Below are 19,922 nucleotides of genomic sequence, written 5' to 3'. Positions count from 1 at the left end.
GGAAGACTTCTCTCCATTGAGAATGACATGCTGCGTCCTGTTATCTAGGAACTCCTCAATCCAATCACACAACTGGTCTGATAGTCCATATGCTCTTACTTTGTTCATTAAACGACTGTGGGGAACTGTATCGAACGCCTTGCGGAAGTCAAGAAACACGGCATCTACCTGTGAACCCGTATCTATGGCCCTCTGAGTCTCGTGGACGAATAGCGCGAGCTGGGTTTCACATGACCGTCTTTTTCGAAACCCATGCTGATTCCTACAGAGTAGATTTCTAGTCTCCAGAAAAGTCATTATACTCGAACACAATACGTGTTCCAAAATTCTACAACTGATCGACGTTAGAGATATAGGTCTATAGTTCGGCACATCTGCTCGACGTCCGTTCTTGAAAACGGGGATGACCTGTGCCCTTTTCCAATCCTTTGGAACGCTACGCTCTTCTAGAGCTACAAGGGCTCTTGATGAATTGGTTCAAATGGCTCTGAGCACTATGGGACTTAACTTCTGAGATCATCAGTCACCTAGAACTTAGAACTACTTAAACCTAACTAACCTACGGACATCACACATATCCATGCCCGAAGCAGGATTGGAACCTGCTACCGTAGCGGTCGCGCGGTTCCGGACTGAAGCGCCTAGAACCGCTCGCTCACTCCGGCCGGCGCTCTTGATGAATTATTCGTACAGCTGGTTCTCTTTTCTCCAAACTTCTCTTCAATTTTGCTATAGGCGGCATCTATCTTTCTTCTAATCATGCACGATTCTGCAGCCTTGCATTTGTCCTCTAGCCATTTCTGTTGAGCCACTTGCACTTCTGTAAAACCAAGTTTTTAAATGTTTGTTTTTCCCTTTCGCTTATTTCGGTTGCTGCATTTTTATATTTTCTGCTTTCGTCAAATAAATTTAATATCTCATGTGTTATCGAAGGATTTCTACTAGGCCTTGTCTTTTTATTTATGTGGTCCTCTGCTGTATTCACTATATCTCCCAAAGCTACCTCCCACCTTGAATCATGGACCTTGCCGAGATGGGGTAGCCTTGATGCCTCAAAGATACAGACAGCTGCACCGTAGATGAAACAACACTAGAGGGGTATCTGTGGAGAGGGCAGACTAACATATGATTCCAGAACAGGGGCAGCTGCCTTTTCAGTACTTTTAGTTGCACCAGTCTGGGTGATTGACTGATGCAGTCTTGCAACATTAGCCAACATGGGCTTGCTGTGCTGGTATTGTGAACGATTGAAAGCAAGGGGAATCTATAGCTGATATTTTTCCTAAGGCCATGCAACTCAAATGTATGGCTTAATGATTACGGCATCGTCTTGGGTGAAAGTATTCCGGAGGTCAAATAGTCTCCCATTTGAATCGCCAGGCAAGGATTACACAGGAAGCTGTAACCATAAAAAAAACAACAAGAAGAAGAAATTAAAATTTTGACTGTACTCTTCTCAGTGAAATTCTCCTGGGTATGTGAGCACATTGTCAATTTGTAAAATTCTACAACGATTCGGCAACTTTGTAAATGGCATTTCTCAGTGTGCTTTTGTTACCTGCTGGATGAGAAAATATTAGTTCTTATATACTGGCGAAAGAGGATGTTATCGTGATCTGATAGGGTATTGAGCACTGAGGCCCAGAACGCTGGCTCTGATATGTTGTGACACCTTCGTTATCTGGCCACCTGGGGAAGAAGAGCTATAGAACTTGCACCGGCACCTCAATCAGCAGCACAGCAAAATCCAGTTCACTATGGAGATGGAAAAGAATGGAATGCTGCCTTTCCTCGACATGGAAGTTTACCGACAGCCTGATGATAAACTTGTACACGGATTAAATAGAAAGCCCACCAACACGGACAGGTTCCTATATGCCTCCTCCCACTATGACCCAACATAGAAGAAGTCCGCCCTCGAACTTTAGCCAAGAGGGCCCACAGCATTAGCATTGAAGAAGATCTGAAGGCTGAACTACAGAACTTCAGGTCGATTTTTGGAGCCATTGGTTATGGAATGAAGATGATGACTATGGCGGCAAAGAATGAAGGCAGTAGGGAAATGTCGAACGAAGCACAAAACATCGCCATATTACCATATCTTCAAGGAGTCATTCAACACGTGGGAAAAATTCTCTGCTGAGCAGGTATCAAGCCAAATTTCTGGAGCAGCAACAGAATAAAAAATGTCCTTGGCTCAAAGAAAGATGCGGTTGACAGGATACATGTTGCTGGAGTTTACGAAATGAGGTGGGGGTGTGGGCTAGTCTATATGGGCAAGATGGGGCGACTGATCAGCACACGGATATCTGAACATGAAAGATTTATCCGACGGAGACAATACACCAAGTCAGCGGTGACAGAACACCTGGATGAGTTGGGCAGACAGAGCTCCGAGATGCCCACATATTAGATGAACAACCTCCTACCTTCAGGAGGGGGATTAGAGAGGTGATACACTATGTGATCAAAAGTATCCGGACACCCCCAAAAACATACGTTTGTCATATTAGATGCATTGTGCTGCCACCTACTGCCAGGTACTCCGTATCAGCGACCTCAGTAGTCATTAGACATCGTGAGAGAAAAGAATTAAGCACTCCGTGGAACTCACAGACTTCGAACATTGTCAGGTAATTAGGTGTCACTTGTGTCATACGTCTGTATGCGAGATCTCCACACTCCTGAACTTCCCTAGGTCCATTGTTTCTGATGTGATAGTGAAGCGGAAACGTGAAGGGAGACGTACAGCACAAAAATGTACAGGCTGGCCTCGTCTGTTGACTGACAGAGACCGCCGACAGTTGAAGAGGGTCGTAATGTGTAACAGGCAGATATCTATCCAAACCATGACACAGGAATTCCAAACTACATCAGGGTCCACTGCATGTACTACGACAGGCGGAAGGTGAGAAAACTTGGATTTCATGATCGAGCAGCCGCTAATAACCCACACATCACGCCGTTAAATGCCAAACGACACCTTGCCTGGTGTAAGAAGCGTAAACATTGGGTCACTGAACAATGGAAAAACGTTGTGTGGAGTGTCGAATCACCGTACACAATGTCGCGATCCGATTGCAGGGTGTGGGTATGGCGAATGCCCGGTGAACTCATCTGCCAGCGTGTGTAGTGCCAACAGTAACATTCGGAGGCGGCGGTGTTATGGTGTGGTCGTGTTTCTGATGGAGGGGCTTGCTCTCCTTGTTGTTGTGCATGGCACTATCACAGCACAGGCCTACATTGACGTTTTAAGCTCCTTCTTGCTTCCCACTGTTGAAGAGCAATTCGGGGATGGCGATTGCATCTTTAAACACGATCGAGCACCTGTTCATAATGAACGGCCTGTGGCGGAGTCGTTACACGACAATAACATCCCTGTAATGGATTGGCCTTCACATAGTCCTGACCTGAATCGTATAGAACACCTTTGGGATGTTTTGGAACGCCGACTTCTTGCCAGGCCTCACCGTCCGACACGATTCCTCTCTTCAGTGCAGCACTCCGCGAAGAATTGGCTGCCATTCCCCAAGAAACCTTCCAGCACCTGATTGAACGTATGTCTGAGAGAGTGGAAGCTGTCATCAAGGCTAAGGGTGGGCCATCACCATATTGAATTCCAGCATCATCAATGGAGGGCGCCACAAATTTTAAGTTATTTTCAGCCAGGTGTCCTGATACTTCTGATGACATAGCGTAGGAATAGCCAAGCGACCTGCCAACGTGAATAGACAGGACGGATACAGACTTCCGGCTTGGCTGCCGGCGGTAACAGTGCTACAGAACGGCAGCTCATGCAAAGCAATACACACAGGCGCACTGGAGACATCAGCGGCCTCAAGTGCATAGACTACTAACACACCTCAGACAGCACAAGGCAGCAAGTAAACAGCGCTACGTCACAACTGTTGCCCGTTTTTTATTCGCCTCTTCCCACCAGTGTCAAGCAATTAAGCAGACACCAATCAAGAATGTCTGTTTCCACCACTCAAACGAAATACTCCAAAAACCAATAAAAGACGCCTGATACGTCTGTCAGATTACGATAACAGACTCTTCGGCAAGTATACGAAAAGCCTCTTTTTTTTCTCATTCAGAAGTTACCACAAACGCCCCGAGGAGGGGATTTGCGACAGTTGGGTTGGGTTGGGTTGTTTTGTGGGAGGAGACCAGACAGAGAGGTCATCAGTCTCATCGGATTAGGGAAGGATAGGGAAGGAAGTCGGCCATGCCCTTTCAAAGGTACCATCCCGTCATTTTCCTGGAGCGATTCAGGGAAATCACGGAAAACCTAAATCAGGATTGGCTAACGCGGGATTGAACCGTCGTCCTCCGGAATGCGAGTCCAGTGTGCTAACCACTGCGCCATTTGCGACAGTGGCCGAAAGTCGGAGAATTTTACACACTGACACTGTGGTCACGTACCCAGAAGAATTATGCTGAAAAAGTTTGAGGTCTGGTGTTGGCATTGTAATGTCAGAGATGACAAATATCATGTTAGAGCAGCTGAAGAGAATGGTCAAGAATAGTAAAACAAGGATAATGGAGTGCACTAAAATTAACTAAGGTGATGCTGATGGACTTAGATTAGGAAACGAGACACTAAAAGTTGTAGATGAGTTCTACTATTTGAGAAGCAAAATAGCTGATGATCGCTTAAACAGAGACGATATAAACCTGGCACTAGACTGTACTGTGTAAAACTAACAATGTAGACTGGCAATAGCAAAGAAAGCAGGGAATATCAATTCAAGTATTAAAAATGTTTCCTTGAACGTTTTTGTTTGGAGTGTAGCCTTTTACAGAAGTTAAATGTGTATGATACGCAGTTCACACAGGAAGAGAATAGAAGATTTTGAAGTATGGTGCTACAGAAGAATGTAGAAGATTAGATGGGTATATCGAATATTTAATCTGGAGGTAGTGAATCGAAACGGGGAAAAAGGAAATTTATGGCACAACGTATCTAAAATAGGAAATTATATGATGGGACTCAGTTGGAGGCACCAAGGAATAGTCACTTTGGTAATGGATCGAAGTTTGAGGGGTGAGGATTGTAGATGGAGATTTAGGCACCCACTGTAAGTATTTTCAAATGGATGTGGATTGCAGTAGTTGTTTAGAGATGAAGAGGCTTGGAGAGGATAGATTAGCGTGGACAGCTGCATGAAGGCGGTCTCTGGACTAAACCCCACGACAAACAACAGTCCTAGCTTCACTCAAATCTTCCAGGCTAACAGGGCATGGTCGATATGTGGATCTTTGCCCTGATATTTCGTCTCCAGTTGCGAGAGACATCCTGGGAGGTGAGTGACGAGCTATAATCAGAAATCAAGGGAGCACCGAATATATAGGCAGTATAGAGGGCACCTTAGTACATCAAGTGACACTACGTGACTATCTCTGATAGTGTCAGTGGTCTCAATTGAAAGTAACTAATCGTAATTCTGTTGGTGCAGAGTTGACGGCCATATTTTATCTAATATGACACCTTCCTCTTCTCTGTTAAAATTGTTATGGTGTTTATGAATCTCAATAGCCTCTCTTCTATACATTGCATATGATGATGGGATGGTTTCGATAAGATGCTCGTCTCACTGAATTTTATATCTTGATTACCGTATTAATACACATGTTCTGCTGTGGCCGATTTAACCATATGTCCGAGACGGTAGTTCCTCCTATGTTCAACTAAATGGGTGTTAACACTTCGTTTTTTGCTACCAGTATATACTAGTCCTCAAATACAAGGAATTTTACATACATCCGATGAAACCAAAGGATGTTGTATAACTTTTGCCATTCTTAAATATTGTCTTATCTTAACAGAATAAACCAAAAGATCCTATGTACAATGGAGATGGAGAGTAAGAGTCATCTTAATTTTCTGGGTGCGTCTCTAACGAAATGAGTGGGTGGCACATTGAGCCACAGGGTGACAGAAAGGCCATGCATACTGATTGAGGCCTTCATAAGGATTCTAAACAGCATCCCAGGAAAAAAGAAGTGCCACAGAAACCTGGTGAACAGGGCTAACAATATTTATGAAGTGTTTTATTTACAGGACGAGGTTAACCATCTATGGTCGACCTTTAAGAAGAATGGTCATACTAAGAAGGAGATCAACAAGGCCTCCCAGCGGGAAAGTTTTTCTTCCGTTTATCAGCAGGATTACAGTTCACATTGGCAAAGTGTGGAAAACAACAGGTTGAAACTATTTTCAGACCCATGAGGAACATGAAGATAAGATATACGACAAAAGATATACGACATCCTTTGACTACAGCGGGTGTATATAAAGTATCTTGCAGTTTTGGACTAGTATTTATTGATACCACGAAGAGAAGTGTTAATAACGTTTGGTAGAACATAAGAGGAACCACCGTCTGGGACACACGCATAAATTGGGCGTAGCAGAACACATTTACCAAGACGGTAGTACTGACATGAAATGAAATTTATTGTAATGAACATCATATCGAATTTACAAACCCTGTACTAATTTTAACAGAAGAGAGGAAGTTGTTAAATTGGACAAAATATGAATGTCGTCTTTGCACCGACAGAATGATGATCGATTACATTTAGTAGAGTGTGTTGACACTGTCAGAGATAGCTACTGTCATGTGATAGACTTTGGTGCCCTCTGTACCACCTAAATGGTGGGTACTCTCTCAAGTTATGATTGCAATTTACCACTTCACATGCGAGGACATGTCCTGCAACTGGAGGCGGAATGTTAGGGGATAGTCTTACTTATTGACCACATCCTGTAAGCCCAAAAGTTTTAAGTCTAACACGTACAGTCACGACACTCACTGCTGCGAAAATTATTGCCGTTTTACGGTTGGCACGACACAAGCGCTCCTACCGGCCACATAGCAGCAGTGAGAAAACGTTCGTTTTTAATTATTTTTCTGCTTCATTAACGGAATGGTTACTATATTTTTGCGTTCAGAGCGTCAGTACATTATCAAGAGACGCGAATTATGGATCGATAAACAGCCGAATCTCCCCGATTCAGTGTCATTAGATACACCTTATTCACGAAGAAATACTGTCGAATATATGTATAACTACAACGTGTACCGCTAAAATCAAGAGAATATAAACACATATTTCATTCACGAGAAACTTATTTTTGGTGCCTGCACTAATCGCATTAGGTGTTTTCCTCAACACCTAACAGTTTCGTGTGGAGGCTAATAAGTTACACATTATTAGGCCTACACTAGACTCAACTTTCCGATGCACAAATATTTCTTTAAACGTAACTATTTTCGCCTCTAAAGCAAAAATGTTGAAGATTCTCGCTGTTTGTAGCAACAATAGTGGAGTTCTCTTTGTTGGACAAAAGTTTTATTTCTTTTGAAGTTTTATTATCATGTCTGTGTGGTTTTCCTTTCAGTTAAAGTCGTGGTGGCTCGTTTGGCATGTCACAGGCCTATTGCATTCCATAGAAGTTTCCTGCGTTCCACATTCACTAATGTGACTGGAAGTGTAGTACACAAAACTTTATGTTCTTTAGTAGGTATGTGAAGTTCTTCTTCTTCTTCTTCTTAAAAGAAAAGGCCATTCTTAAATAAATATCTGTAAATCACAAGAGAATCGTAAACAAACTTTCCTTAGGAAACTAAAGAAAGACAAATGAAGTGTATTTTTTCAGTTAGCGTCGTTTTTTATGGCACACACAATGCTCCTCATTGTAAATACTATGTTATAAATCAATACAAACGCTCCTATTCACACTCATCCAATATCTTATTCAGTTGTTTTGCTTGTAACCGTTTGGAGCACAGATGCCACAGAGTAATATAACAAAAATGAGCAGGAGTGTCATTTTAAGTAAAGTTAATACTGGCCATATAAGCTTACATCGTATGGTCAGCTGTCTTAGCTGTTCCACTTCTATAATAACGACAATAATAACAGACTAATAATTTTTGGAAAATTGAGGAGTGAGTAGCAGTAGTTTTACAGGTAAAGTGAAGACGTATGAAGAACCGTTGGAGGCGAAAAATTTGACTGCTTGGCTGGAACGTAAACACCGTGAAGAGTTGAGAAAGAAGCAACAAGAGTTAGCCAAGCAGCACGCGGAGCAACTGCGGCGCCAGCAGGAGGAGGCGGAGCGGCAGCGGCGCCAGCAGCAGCTACAGCAGCGCCGCCGCGAGCAGGCGGCGCGCCAGCGGGAGCAGCAGGAGGCGGTGCGCAGGCGCGCCGAGCAGGCCGCGCTGGCGGAGCGCGAGCGCCAGGCCGCCGAGCGCCAGCGCCGCGTGCACGAACTGCAGCGCCGCAAGGACGCGCAGGTGGCGCGCGCGCGCGCCGAGGACGCCGCCAGCAAACGCGCGCAGCGCGAGGCCGAGGAGCAGCGCAGCCGGCAGGAGGCCGAGCGGCGCGCGCGCCACGAGCAGTACCTGCGCCGCAAGGCCCAGAGGGAGGCGCTCGCCCGCGAGCAGGAGCGCCAGCGCGCGCAGAAGGTAGCTACTGTTCTGCTCCACTTGTTGTGTAGATTGCACTCGGGGCCGTACAGAGTGGGTGGCGAGGCAGACAACTGCCGAGAGCGCATGCACAGAGGGGGCGCAAAAACAAACCGAAGTGACAAGCTGCAGGGACGGATTCCTGAGTGGAAATGGAGGAAAAAAGGTCCTATGATCAAGTGTCCAGAAATGCATTGTTGCCACAGGAGATGGTGCTGACGGATGACAGTTCGTCTGACCATGTGCCGTGTGTTCCTTGTGTGTTGCAGGCTGTGTGATACGAGTAGCATACTGTAAGCTGGAGAATGGTTCGATATTCGTATCAGCAACAAGCCGGCACGGTGTTTGTGTACGACCGACCAGATGGAAACAGTTGAGAGGCAGCACAGTCCTTCAGATCTGCTGTACTTACAGTCCATCACCTGAAAGTACCCATTATCAAACAAATGCCGAAAAAAAATGAAATGTTGTGTGATTTGATTGGTGTGTGTTAGGGTACGAGTTTTGGTATAGCCACACTGCCTGTTGACCATTTCCATTTGCTTGGCTGTACACAAACACCATCTCGGCTTGTGCTTGACATGAATACCGGACTATTCTACTGCTCACAGTAAGCTGTGTCCGACACACCACTTGCAACACACAAGGAACACGTGGCATGAGGTCAAGAAAATTTCACTCATCAGGCCATCTACTGTGGTAATGATGCATTTCTGGACAAATGTTCACAGGATCTTTTTTCTTCCATTTCCAGTCAGGAACGCGTCGTGCACTATGTCAGTTTTATTAATGTTCATTATTTATCCGTGCAGAGCATCTCAAACCTCGTGGGTCAAATTGAAACACGTGGTAGCGGGTCCACAACTGATTATATTGGGACCTTGAACCAATGATCGGAACTGCATATTTATGGTGTTATGGCCATTCACTGTGTAGACCACATAACAACAACATAGCTCATAGCAATTGTTCAAAGTGATGCCCTCCAGTATCAATGCATGTATTGCAATGGTGCTTGCAGTTTTGCTGCACTCTTGCAAAGATCCTGGGTGTCTGTAGTACACTGGAAGATGCAGCGGGTGATAAACAGCTTGACAAACGTGCGCACTGCACTGGCGGGTTAACCTGTGCCATACGCACATCACTATACCTGGTCCAGTTGTTCGTTGCATCAGACAGCTTGTGATGTTTTCATAGTGAAGTATGTTCTGTATACAGTGCATGACGAGTAGTCAAAGATGGAATGTTACTCTTCGCAAGAGTTGGCAGACCTACATTTAATGTGTGGTGCAGTAGGGTGTAGTGCCCGTGCAGCACGATATACAAACAATGCTTTCCCAACAAGTGAAATCCTAATTGGAAGAACTTTACCTCTGCATGTATCAACTTACAAGAGATGGGATCGTTCATGCCACAGACAGCTGGCTAAGGTTCCCACCAATAACATATCCTAGCACTTAGAGGAGATTGTTCTGGATCATGTAAGCAACCATCCAGCAATAAGCGCCAATCAACTTGCCTGTGAAATGCACACTTTGAAGGATACAGTGTGGAGAGTGCTGGTGGAACATGCATTACACCTGTATCATAAAGAATGTGTGGAAGTACTGGGACCAACGGATTTTGAGGCCCCCATTCACGTCTGTCAATGGATTATCCACTGCAGTGCTGTAGTGCCAAATTTCATACAGTGTGTATCATTCTCAGACGAGGCCTCATTCACCTGTGATGATGTTTTCGACAGATGCAACAGCTATGTCTGGAATCGGGACAGTCCACACACCACCCAAATCGGGGACCAGCAGCAACAATTCTCTGTCAACTTATGGGTGGGCATTGACCGGGATCACCTAATAGGCTTCCTCATTTGACTGGTCCACATACATAGTGTTCCTGAGAGATGCATTGCCACAGTTCTTGAAGTGTGTACAGCTTGTTGTCCACGAAAGGATGCAGTTTCAAGACAATGATCGCTGGATCTCACACATATGGACTTTTCCTCTGGGGTTATGTCAAGACATGGGTGTATGAAACCCCCCCATAGTAATGGATGAAGACTTGCTTGATAGGGTCCTAGTTACCTGTCTCCTGATAAAACAGAAATCAGGCATATTTAAGACGGTGCAGCAGAACTTCGTGTGCTGTTGCCATGCATACAGTGAGACTGTTAGTCATCACCTTAAACAATTACTATGGGCTATGTATCGTAAGATTTAGCACAATTTTTTGGGGAGTTGAAGAAGGAAGCCTCCACAGAGTGTTCAAGCTACAGAAAAAAATTATCAGAGTTATGACTGGAACAAACAATAGACAATCTTCCAAACCTTTATTTGCAAGCCTTGACTTACTGACGATTCCTACCATGTTTATATATGAAACACTTTTCTTTGAGTTAAAAAACCCACATCTTTTTGAGGGAAATTCATTTACACATACTTATGAAACAAGGCACAAGCAAGATTACATGTTACCTTGCCACCCTTGGCACCCTGTATAGGAGTGCTGTCTCTCAGAAGTGAGTTTATTAGATTTTCTGAACACGCCAGGTAATATGGATGAACAAACTACAAAGATGGCTGTCTGAACCATGCCCAAATTAACAGCGAAAATTGCTGCAGTAATGTGATAATGAATGTTATAAATGACATGCAGATATAAGTAGTTTTATATATTCACCAGCAAATATATATGGGGCTGCACAGAAAAGCAATGCATCGAAATTTTTAATGTAAATGTCTTTTTAAATAAAAAAGTATTATTAATATTCTACATCTTTATTCTTAGTGTCCATATATTTATTTCCCAGCATAGTCATGCTGATGATGAACACATTTCTCCCAATAAGAAACCTGTTTGTTGATACCATCACTGTAGAAAGCTGAACTTTGTTGACAGAGCTGCAGTCTCACATCTCCTTGCACCACTTCATCACTATGAAATCAAAGCCCTCGAAGGTGTTCTTTAAGTTGGAAACATACAAAAATTGGATGGGGCCAAATTGGGGTTGCATGGAGAATAACTGATGACAGTTAACCCAAGTCATCAGATTGTTGCAGATGTCACAGCACTTATGTGTGTTCTGGCATTGTCGTGCTGAAGGAGAGAGTGCTCCTGTGTGGATGAACTATTTGAATTCAAAACTGAATTACAGCATGCTGCTTCTCACACACTGGCAGAGTTACATTACACACTACAGTTCTGAGCCGTCTAGCAGCAGAGGCTGAAAATATGTAAACACGAAAAATAAAGATGTAGAAAGTTGGTAACATTTGTTTTATGTAGAAAGCGTTTATTCTGTGCCCCGTTTTGTTGCCCTTCAGGGCACACTATCTGGAGCTCACATTTCAGCAAGATAATGCTCGTCCACACACGGCGATAGATGCTACTGCTTGGCTCTGTGCTTGCCAAACCATGATTTGGCCAGCAAGGTCGCCGGATCTCTTCCCAATTGAGAATGTTTGGTGTATTATGGGCAGAACCCTTAAACCATCCCAGGATTTTGACGATCTCATGCACCCATACGACAGAATTTGGCATGATATCCCTTGGGAGGACATCCAGCAACTCTATCAATCAGTCCTGAGCCAAATAACTGCTTGCATTAGGGCCAGAGGTGGGCCAAAGCGTTATTGACCTGCTCAATTTGTGAAGCTCCTTGTCCGGAGCAAATCATCAAGTTTTTCGGAAATTGTAATCTTTGTTTGTCTGGATCTGTACATCACATCTAACGATTTCCATCCCATTTGGATAATTCCTTCGTCATATGTCGCTTTTTTTCTGTCTTAGCATGTACAGAATGAGCTGCTGCTCTTTGAATTTTTTTCGTGTCCTCGATCAATCCAATGTGTAAGTATTCCATGCTGCACAGCAGTACTCTAGCAGAGGACAGACAAGGTAGTGTGGGAAGACTCTTTCCAAGCCTTTAATAGTTCCAGAAGGTGTAGATGAGGGAGGAAAAAATTATTTATAGGTAATACTGTCGAGTAGGTTATCAGGCGACTGACACATAATTTCCTTGTGACCCCTGTTCTTAATTTTACAGTTCAGTACCATAGTATGTGACGTAATCTCCTATGCTACAGTTTTCACTCCTTTTTTGTTTTATGAGACATCTTTCGGGCAGCATATGGTCATCTTGTTTTGCTTTGAATGATCCTTTCTTTATGCAACCCTTCTTTTTCGTTCCTCTTTGAACGTCTGTATATATGTCGAGTTACTGGTTGTACTGAGACAACTTATTAACGCGATTATTTGCAGACTTGCCAGCTGTAGCTTATACGTCATGTGAGATTTGTGCTTGTGCTTTGGCTTCAGAAGCACAAATGCGCATCCCCAACCATGCGGTAGTTGCTGAGCGCACAGCCCCCACCACTCTCACAAGGGAACCTCCCCGTCGCACCCCCCTCAGATTTAGTTATAGTTTGGCACAGTGGATAGGCCTTGTAAAACTGAACACAGATCAATCGAGAAAACAGGAAGAAGTTGTGTGGAACTACGAAAAAATAAGCAAAATATACAAACTGAGTAGTCCATGAGCAACATAGGCAATAACAAGAAGCAAATGATCAAAAGTGTGCCGTGGTCTTGTGGTTAGCGTGAGCAGCTGCTGAGTGAAAGGTCCTTGGTTCAAGCCTTCCCTCGAGCTAAAAGTTTAATTACAATTTTTGCAAAGTTATGATCTGTCCATTCGTTCATTGACGTCTCTGTTCATTGCAATAAGGTTAATGTCTGTGTTTTGCGACCACACCGCAAAACCGTGCGATTAGTAGACGAAAGGACGTGCCTCTCCCATGGGAACCTAAAACATTTGATCGGAAGGTCATAGGTCAACCGATTCCTCCACAGGAAAACACGTCTGATATATTCTATACGACACTGGTGACGGCATGAGCGTCACATGACAGGTATATGTTGTCGACCCACCTAACTTGCACACTTGGCGAATGGTTAAAAAGATTCTTCTGCCTTGTCCGATTTAGGTTTTCTTGTGGATGTGATAATCACTTCCAAAAAAGTGATGAAAACATAAGAGTGTGTCACATAAACTGCAACAAATGAATGCAACAGTTTCACAGTCGCACAGTTTTCTCTGTGCTCTGTCAAAACATATGTTTTTAACGCTTTCAAATTTTTCCGTGTGTAGACCGTCAAATCCTGCATATGTCCAAGCAAATCTGAATATGTCCTGGAATTTTGGAGACCGACGTTGATTATGTGTGAGTGCCTGAACTTTGGTAATTGTCTGAAAATAAAAAATTAAAATTTTCACTAGAGGGAAGACTTGAATCAGGTACCTCTCGTTTCACAGCTGCTCACGCTGACCACGGGACCACGGCGCAACTGAGCTTGTAACTTCCTTGATGTTGCCTATGTTGCCGATGGACTACTCAGTTTGCATATTTTGCTTATTTTTTCATATTTCCACACAACTTCTTCCTGTTTTCTCGATTGATCTGTGTTCAGTTTGTCAAGGCCTATCCACTGTGCCAACTTATAACTAAATCTGAGGGGGGTGCGATGGGGAGGTTCCCTAGTCAGTGTCCCCTTTCCTTCCACGTTATCTGCCCGGGTACGGTGCAGACTCATTTTGTGCAAGCCCTACATTAGTTCTCCTACCAATTGTGTTTCTACTGACAAGAAGAAGCCTTTCTCTCTGGGCATTACTGTTAACTGTTTACTGTTGCCTCACTTTCATTTCCACAGTTCATTTCATCCAAGTAACACCTATGTTACTAGAAGAGTATCCCAGAACACAGTACCCAGGCGACTTGCAGGTTGTTTGCATAACAGCTTCCAGGAGCCACAAAATTTTGAGTTTCAATATTTCGCATAATTACTGACTGAAGACAAAAATTTAAAATGCTGTCATAATCTGCTCATGAAGAGGTACATTATTGAGTTTGAAACTTTACTACAATAAGGGGCACACTACATTTAGAAACTATGGGGTTTGTCTCAAGGCGATGTAACTGATGGCGCACAAATGGCTGGACTTCATTTTTCCAGTATTTGAAGATGAGGAGCACTTTACATATAATTTCAAACTGTTCAATAACTTTTTCTCGACGACATGCAATCCGGTCTCCCCTCCCACCAATAAAATGATGTAAGGAAAATGTTTACCACTTAATATATTTCCGCTGTTCGCACAGTTAAGCCACAGCATCAAGCGTGAAGTTTTAATTTATTACTTCTTTATTACTGACTCTAACCGCAACACAGTTTGCAGACAGTATCCACGTATATCACTGAATGTGCCTGCAAAATTATATTATTCTATGACACATAGTTAAGGAGACCTGAAGTCACAACAGTTTGAATCGTGAAAAACTAGCATTTTCCTGAAATTGGGGGCAGTAAAACTTCAACACCATGCATGATGTTTTAATTTCTTACTTCTTTACTACTAACTCTGCTAGTAACGCACTTTGTTGGTATTATCTAAATTTGTCACAGAATTTACCTGTACAATTATATGACTCTAAAACATAATTAAGGAGATGTGACGTCACAGACATTTAGACACATGAAAATATAGCCATTTATTAAGGACAGATGTAGGGAAAAATGCTTTCTTTTACTTAAACACACATATCTCCAAAAATATTACAACTAAAATAGTAGTACTTGAGCCTATTAAGTACAACATAATACTTGATATTGTGTGCAGTTATTGTCTGAAAATGCGCATCCACAAACATTTCATAACGATTTTAATTTTTAATTACCATTGTTTCTGTAATATACCTTGTAAACTAATCAGCCAAAAAACTGGAATTTCACGGTTTTGCATCTTCATAAGAAGCTAAAAAAGCGTGGAACAGATTTTTGTTTAAGGTCATAGTTGCTTTGAAATCAATTTTTCAGTTTTATGTTACCTGGGACTGTTCTATTTTCCTCAAGTTTTCAAGGAGAAATGGTAATGGAAAAGGGCTGCATAGGATTTTTCAATAAGTACTTCTTAAGAACTATGCCAAATTTCAGGATGTTAGCTTTTATACTTCCTGGTAAAAGATACATTATAGCTAAAAAAAGTCAGTTTACAGCAATTCTCATTTAACGTTTTAATTTTTGTTTCTTACAATAGTGTTATACTTCTAGTGACTAATGTAGTCCATATCCATAATCTTTATTCTCTTCCACGTCTTCCTGGAGTAATCTCTTCCCCTGCTTCCTTTGCCTGTCCAAATATTGCGTTTTTTCTTCTGCTGCCTGAGTTTTGTCCAGTCACACTTCATGAATGCTTCTGAGTATCTTCAGTGTGATGCACCTGGATGGAAACAAAGTCTCTATGGGCTCTTAATCCTATCTACATTTCTGCTATTGAACACTATACAGGCATCTCATACAGCTATTTTCGCAACAACTGGGGACACAAATGCTGATTTTGAACAACGCATCCTTATAATGTAATGTAATAGCATAGAATAGAATCTTTATTGTCGCATGACATATTATATACAATCATTTGATTGAAACATTGGCGACTCATCAATGAATAATTCGACGCCTACCTAAGTATACATAAAACAAGATACATTAAAATGACGCATATGGATGCTCCCAGAAGCACATTACAACATAAAAAGATAATTGCATGTTAGATTTCTTCCTTTTTCTTAAAATTTCCACAGTGTTTTGAAATCATTCTTTTAAAGTGTTTTACATGTTTGTTTCTGCAGTTTATAAATATGGACGTACCTCAAAGACCACAAACTTTCATAAAAGTAGTATATATATGTTTACATCTAGATATTTAAGTACATAGTTCACATGATACATAGTTTATAAATATGGACACATATAAAAGGAACATATACCTCCATTAAAAGGGAACGTAAGCATACACACAGAACGTAATGTAGTAACAACAGGAAAACAAAACAGATGTAATATCTCCAAGTTGTCTTCCTCATTTACAAAATCATCCACACTGTAGTAGCATTTGCTTTTTAAATATTTTTAAATGTTTGGACAGGTGGATTCTAGCGTGCAGTCCTTCAGTTTTGAACGGATTTTATTGCTAAGCTTCAAAGCCATGTAACATGGAGTATTTTGAAATAATGTTAGTCTGTGGCAAGGTAACATGTAATCTTGCTTGTGCCTTGTTTCATAAGTATGTGTAAATGAATTTCCCTCAAAAAGATGTGGGTTTTTTAACTCAAAGAAAAGTGTTTCATATATAAACATGGTAGGAATTGTCAGTAAGTCAAGGCTTGCAAATAAAGGTTTGGAAGATTGTCTATTGTTTGTTCCAGTCATAACTCTGATAATTTTTTTCTGTAGCTTGAACACTCTGTGGAGGCTTCCTTCTTCAACTCCCCAAAAAATTGTGCTAAATCTTACAGCTGATATAAAATATGCATGATACACAATTTTCCTAACAGCTAAGTCAGTTACTTTATTCAGAACTCTCATTGCATAAACAAAACTATTTAACTGCTTCAGTAAACAATCCACATAATCAGTCCATGACAAGTTTTTGTTTATGGTCACTCCCAGAAATTTGTCAATTTTGTTAGAATTTATGAAACACCTGTTGAATTCTTCGCAAATATGTCTGGAGTTTGTAAACATTTCCCCATCTATTTCTAATTTGTGATTAAAACTTTTTGTTTTTTCTGCACCTATTTCATTCCTGACAATTTGCCATAGGGCTTTTGATTTATTTATGGATCTGATATGTATTTACTGTTTGCCATTTGTTTTGCCTGGTAACTACTCTACCAAATATTCTTTTTTATTTGTTTATCTAGCTGACAAACTCTGCATCAATGTTGTTCTTTGCTTGCATGTGCAGTTTTCTGTTTCTAGTACTAGAGATCCTGATGCCTTCAGTTATCCATGAGTTCTTTTTAACAGTTTCTGTCACGTGCTGTAATGAAGGGGAAGCATTAATTGAAAACATTAATGAATTCTGATACGAAAGCATTGTACTTTGTGTTACTCAGTACTGCTTGCTGAAAGCCCAGGATGTTTCATTTACTCTTGAGACAAATGTATTCACATTGTGTTGGCTGAAGTTACTGACTCATTTCACTGTTACAGTTTTATCTAAATTTGGCAATGAGATAAAAAGGGCTGAATAGTCAGATATACCTAATTCTAAGATGAACTTTTCTGTAGCACCATAGTTGATGCTGCTCTCTATAATATCTATACATGTTGTAGAAGATGCTGTTATTCTAGTGTACTCACTAAAGTTTAATGTTAAGCAGTTTGTAGATAACATGTTCTTCAGAGAAACAGCAAACCTGTTATCAACTCTTACATTTATGTTGAAGTCAGCACAAATTATGACTTTTTTACATACCTTTTCTACCTGCTATCTACACAACAAGGTTTCAAGTTTATCTAAAAATGTACATTAGTGGGATAGTCAGGAATATGATATACACTAATAATTAATGTGCCATATTCCAAAAGTTCAATGCAGCAGCTTTCAAATGATAGTTCCTCGTTCAAGCAATTAAAAGTCTGCCTGACCTCAAAGATTAGTGATTCTTCTACTAGAATGCACGATCCTCCAAAACTGTTTTTTTCTACAAAACCTCGCTACTAAATTGTAACCTTGCAGTTTTTTGCACTTTTAAGTTCGTTTTTACTGGTGAAGTTTTCACTTACGACTTTACCACTGCGCGATCTTAATGCTTGATGTGATTGTAGCTCTCATTTGTATTTTGTGTTTTCCCATGAACACATTTTTTCAGCAGTTCAGGATTGCCTAGGTAATTGAAAGTTGGTTTTATAACAACTAAAACAGCAAGTGGTGAACCATGTTTGTGGGTGTACGGCTTTCCACTGGCTTCTGCCTGAAGATGTCTGCACCACGATACACCACAAAAGGAATTTTGAGGGTTATAATCTGCGGAACATTTGTGAAAGAATATTGCTCACACGGCTTGCTACATTGTTTTTGCACTATATAAGTTACCCCTAATAGCTTTTCCATAATGTATTTGTAAAGTGTGACTTTCCTTGTCTGTCAGGCTGTTAACACCTCCCAGTGGTTTTCTGTCTTCTAAAAAAACCACATTGTAAATAAAGGAACGAGTAAAGATAATCTTTTCATAGCCTTTTAGAGTCATCTGCAGTTCGTTTCGATTGTGTGAACAAAAAATTAACGCACAAAAAAATTAAATTTCTAGTGTAAAGAAGGTATGGATCACAGGATAGAAAGAGGGAATGCGGCAGGCGCAGACCCTCAAACAAACTTTTTTAAAACATATTTCCACCCAGAATTCGATAATGACACTTTGCGATATTATTCATAACGAATCAATCTAATAATTATGCAACAAAAATATCGAATTTTTTCACAATATTGCCCTGCATCTGCCCTTAAAATGTAGTGCAAATTACCCATTTTATATTTATCCAGTGTTTCATAATGAGAGCACTTAGCACTTACAACAAATTTCAAGCATAATTTCAAACCTTTTGTAAAGTAGGTGTAGCTTATCATAGGTTACTGTTTAATTCTTTAATAATATTCACTAGATAGTACTAGCAGTTTACTTTTTCTTTAGTATTCACTAGATAGCGCCTAGCAGGAAAATGAGCACCAGATCTACCTTCTACCATACATTTTTATTGTTTTTCATTGTTGAATGTCCTTTCTGCCAACTAGAGTGTAGCTGTTAATCTTGTGTGGCAGTAGATTTTCTTAAGTTTCTTATAGTAAATCGCATATTAGCTAGATGGATAGGGACTGTGTCTGTTGTGTGCATGCAGGATGAGTTGGCCACAGTCCAAACGCAGCTGGAAGCTTTGTTGGCCACAGTCAACAGTCTCCAGAGTGCCACTTTGAGGTGCAGTGGGGATGGGGTGCCTGGGGCAGCCTCTGCTGTACTAGATGTGCGGGGGGGGGGGGGGGGGGGGGGGGAGGATGTCACAGCTCTCCATCACTGAGCCAACCTCAGGTGTGACTGAGTTGGCTGGCCCACTCTTACCCCAGTGTGGGTGGCAGACTGTGTCGAGGTCTCAAGCTGCAAGGTGAAGGCTGCATAGGGGAAGCAGGCTCCTGCCAAATCCCATGCACTTTGTAAATAGTTTCAGTGTGCTATCTGATGCTGGGGGAGGGGGGGGGGGGAGGCTGAGCCAGATCAGAATGCACCTTCTGCCAGGATAGTGGCTGCTCTGGAGGAGGGGGTTGGGACAGGCATGTAGCATGCGGCGATAGGGGCTTGTTAGTTATTGGGAGCTCCAATGTCAGGTAGGTCATGGGGCCCCTCAGGAACATAGTGGCTAGGATGGGGAAAAAGTCCAACGCTCACACAGTGTGCTTGCTGGGGGGGCCTTGTCCGGGATGTGGATGAGGCTCTTCTGGTGGCTATCAAGCATGCGGGGTGCAGCCAGCTGCAGATTGTTGTACATGTTGGCACCAACAATGCCAGTCATCGGGGTTGTGAGGAAATCCTTGGGTCCTTTCTATGGTTGGCTAAA

The 19,922-nt window shown here is 41.9% G+C and overlaps 1 protein-coding gene across 1 annotated transcript in view; it reads left to right on the top strand.

The window, feature by feature from the left end:
• Window positions 1-19,922, top strand: part of LOC126412988 (octapeptide-repeat protein T2-like) — an 80,948-nt gene that overhangs the window by 25,496 nt on the left and 35,530 nt on the right. Inside the window, exon 3 of the mRNA XM_050082879.1 lies at window positions 8,213-8,477. Within this exon, the coding sequence (XP_049938836.1) occupies window positions 8,213-8,477 (265 nt within the window). The remainder of the gene's footprint in view (window positions 1-8,212; window positions 8,478-19,922) is intronic.

The sequence above is a fragment of the Schistocerca serialis genome, chromosome 7, assembly GCF_023864345.2.
Source record: "Schistocerca serialis cubense isolate TAMUIC-IGC-003099 chromosome 7, iqSchSeri2.2, whole genome shotgun sequence".
NCBI classification, from domain to species: Eukaryota; Metazoa; Arthropoda; class Insecta; order Orthoptera; family Acrididae; genus Schistocerca; species Schistocerca serialis.
This window is presented reverse-complemented; position numbering and strand designations above follow the sequence as displayed.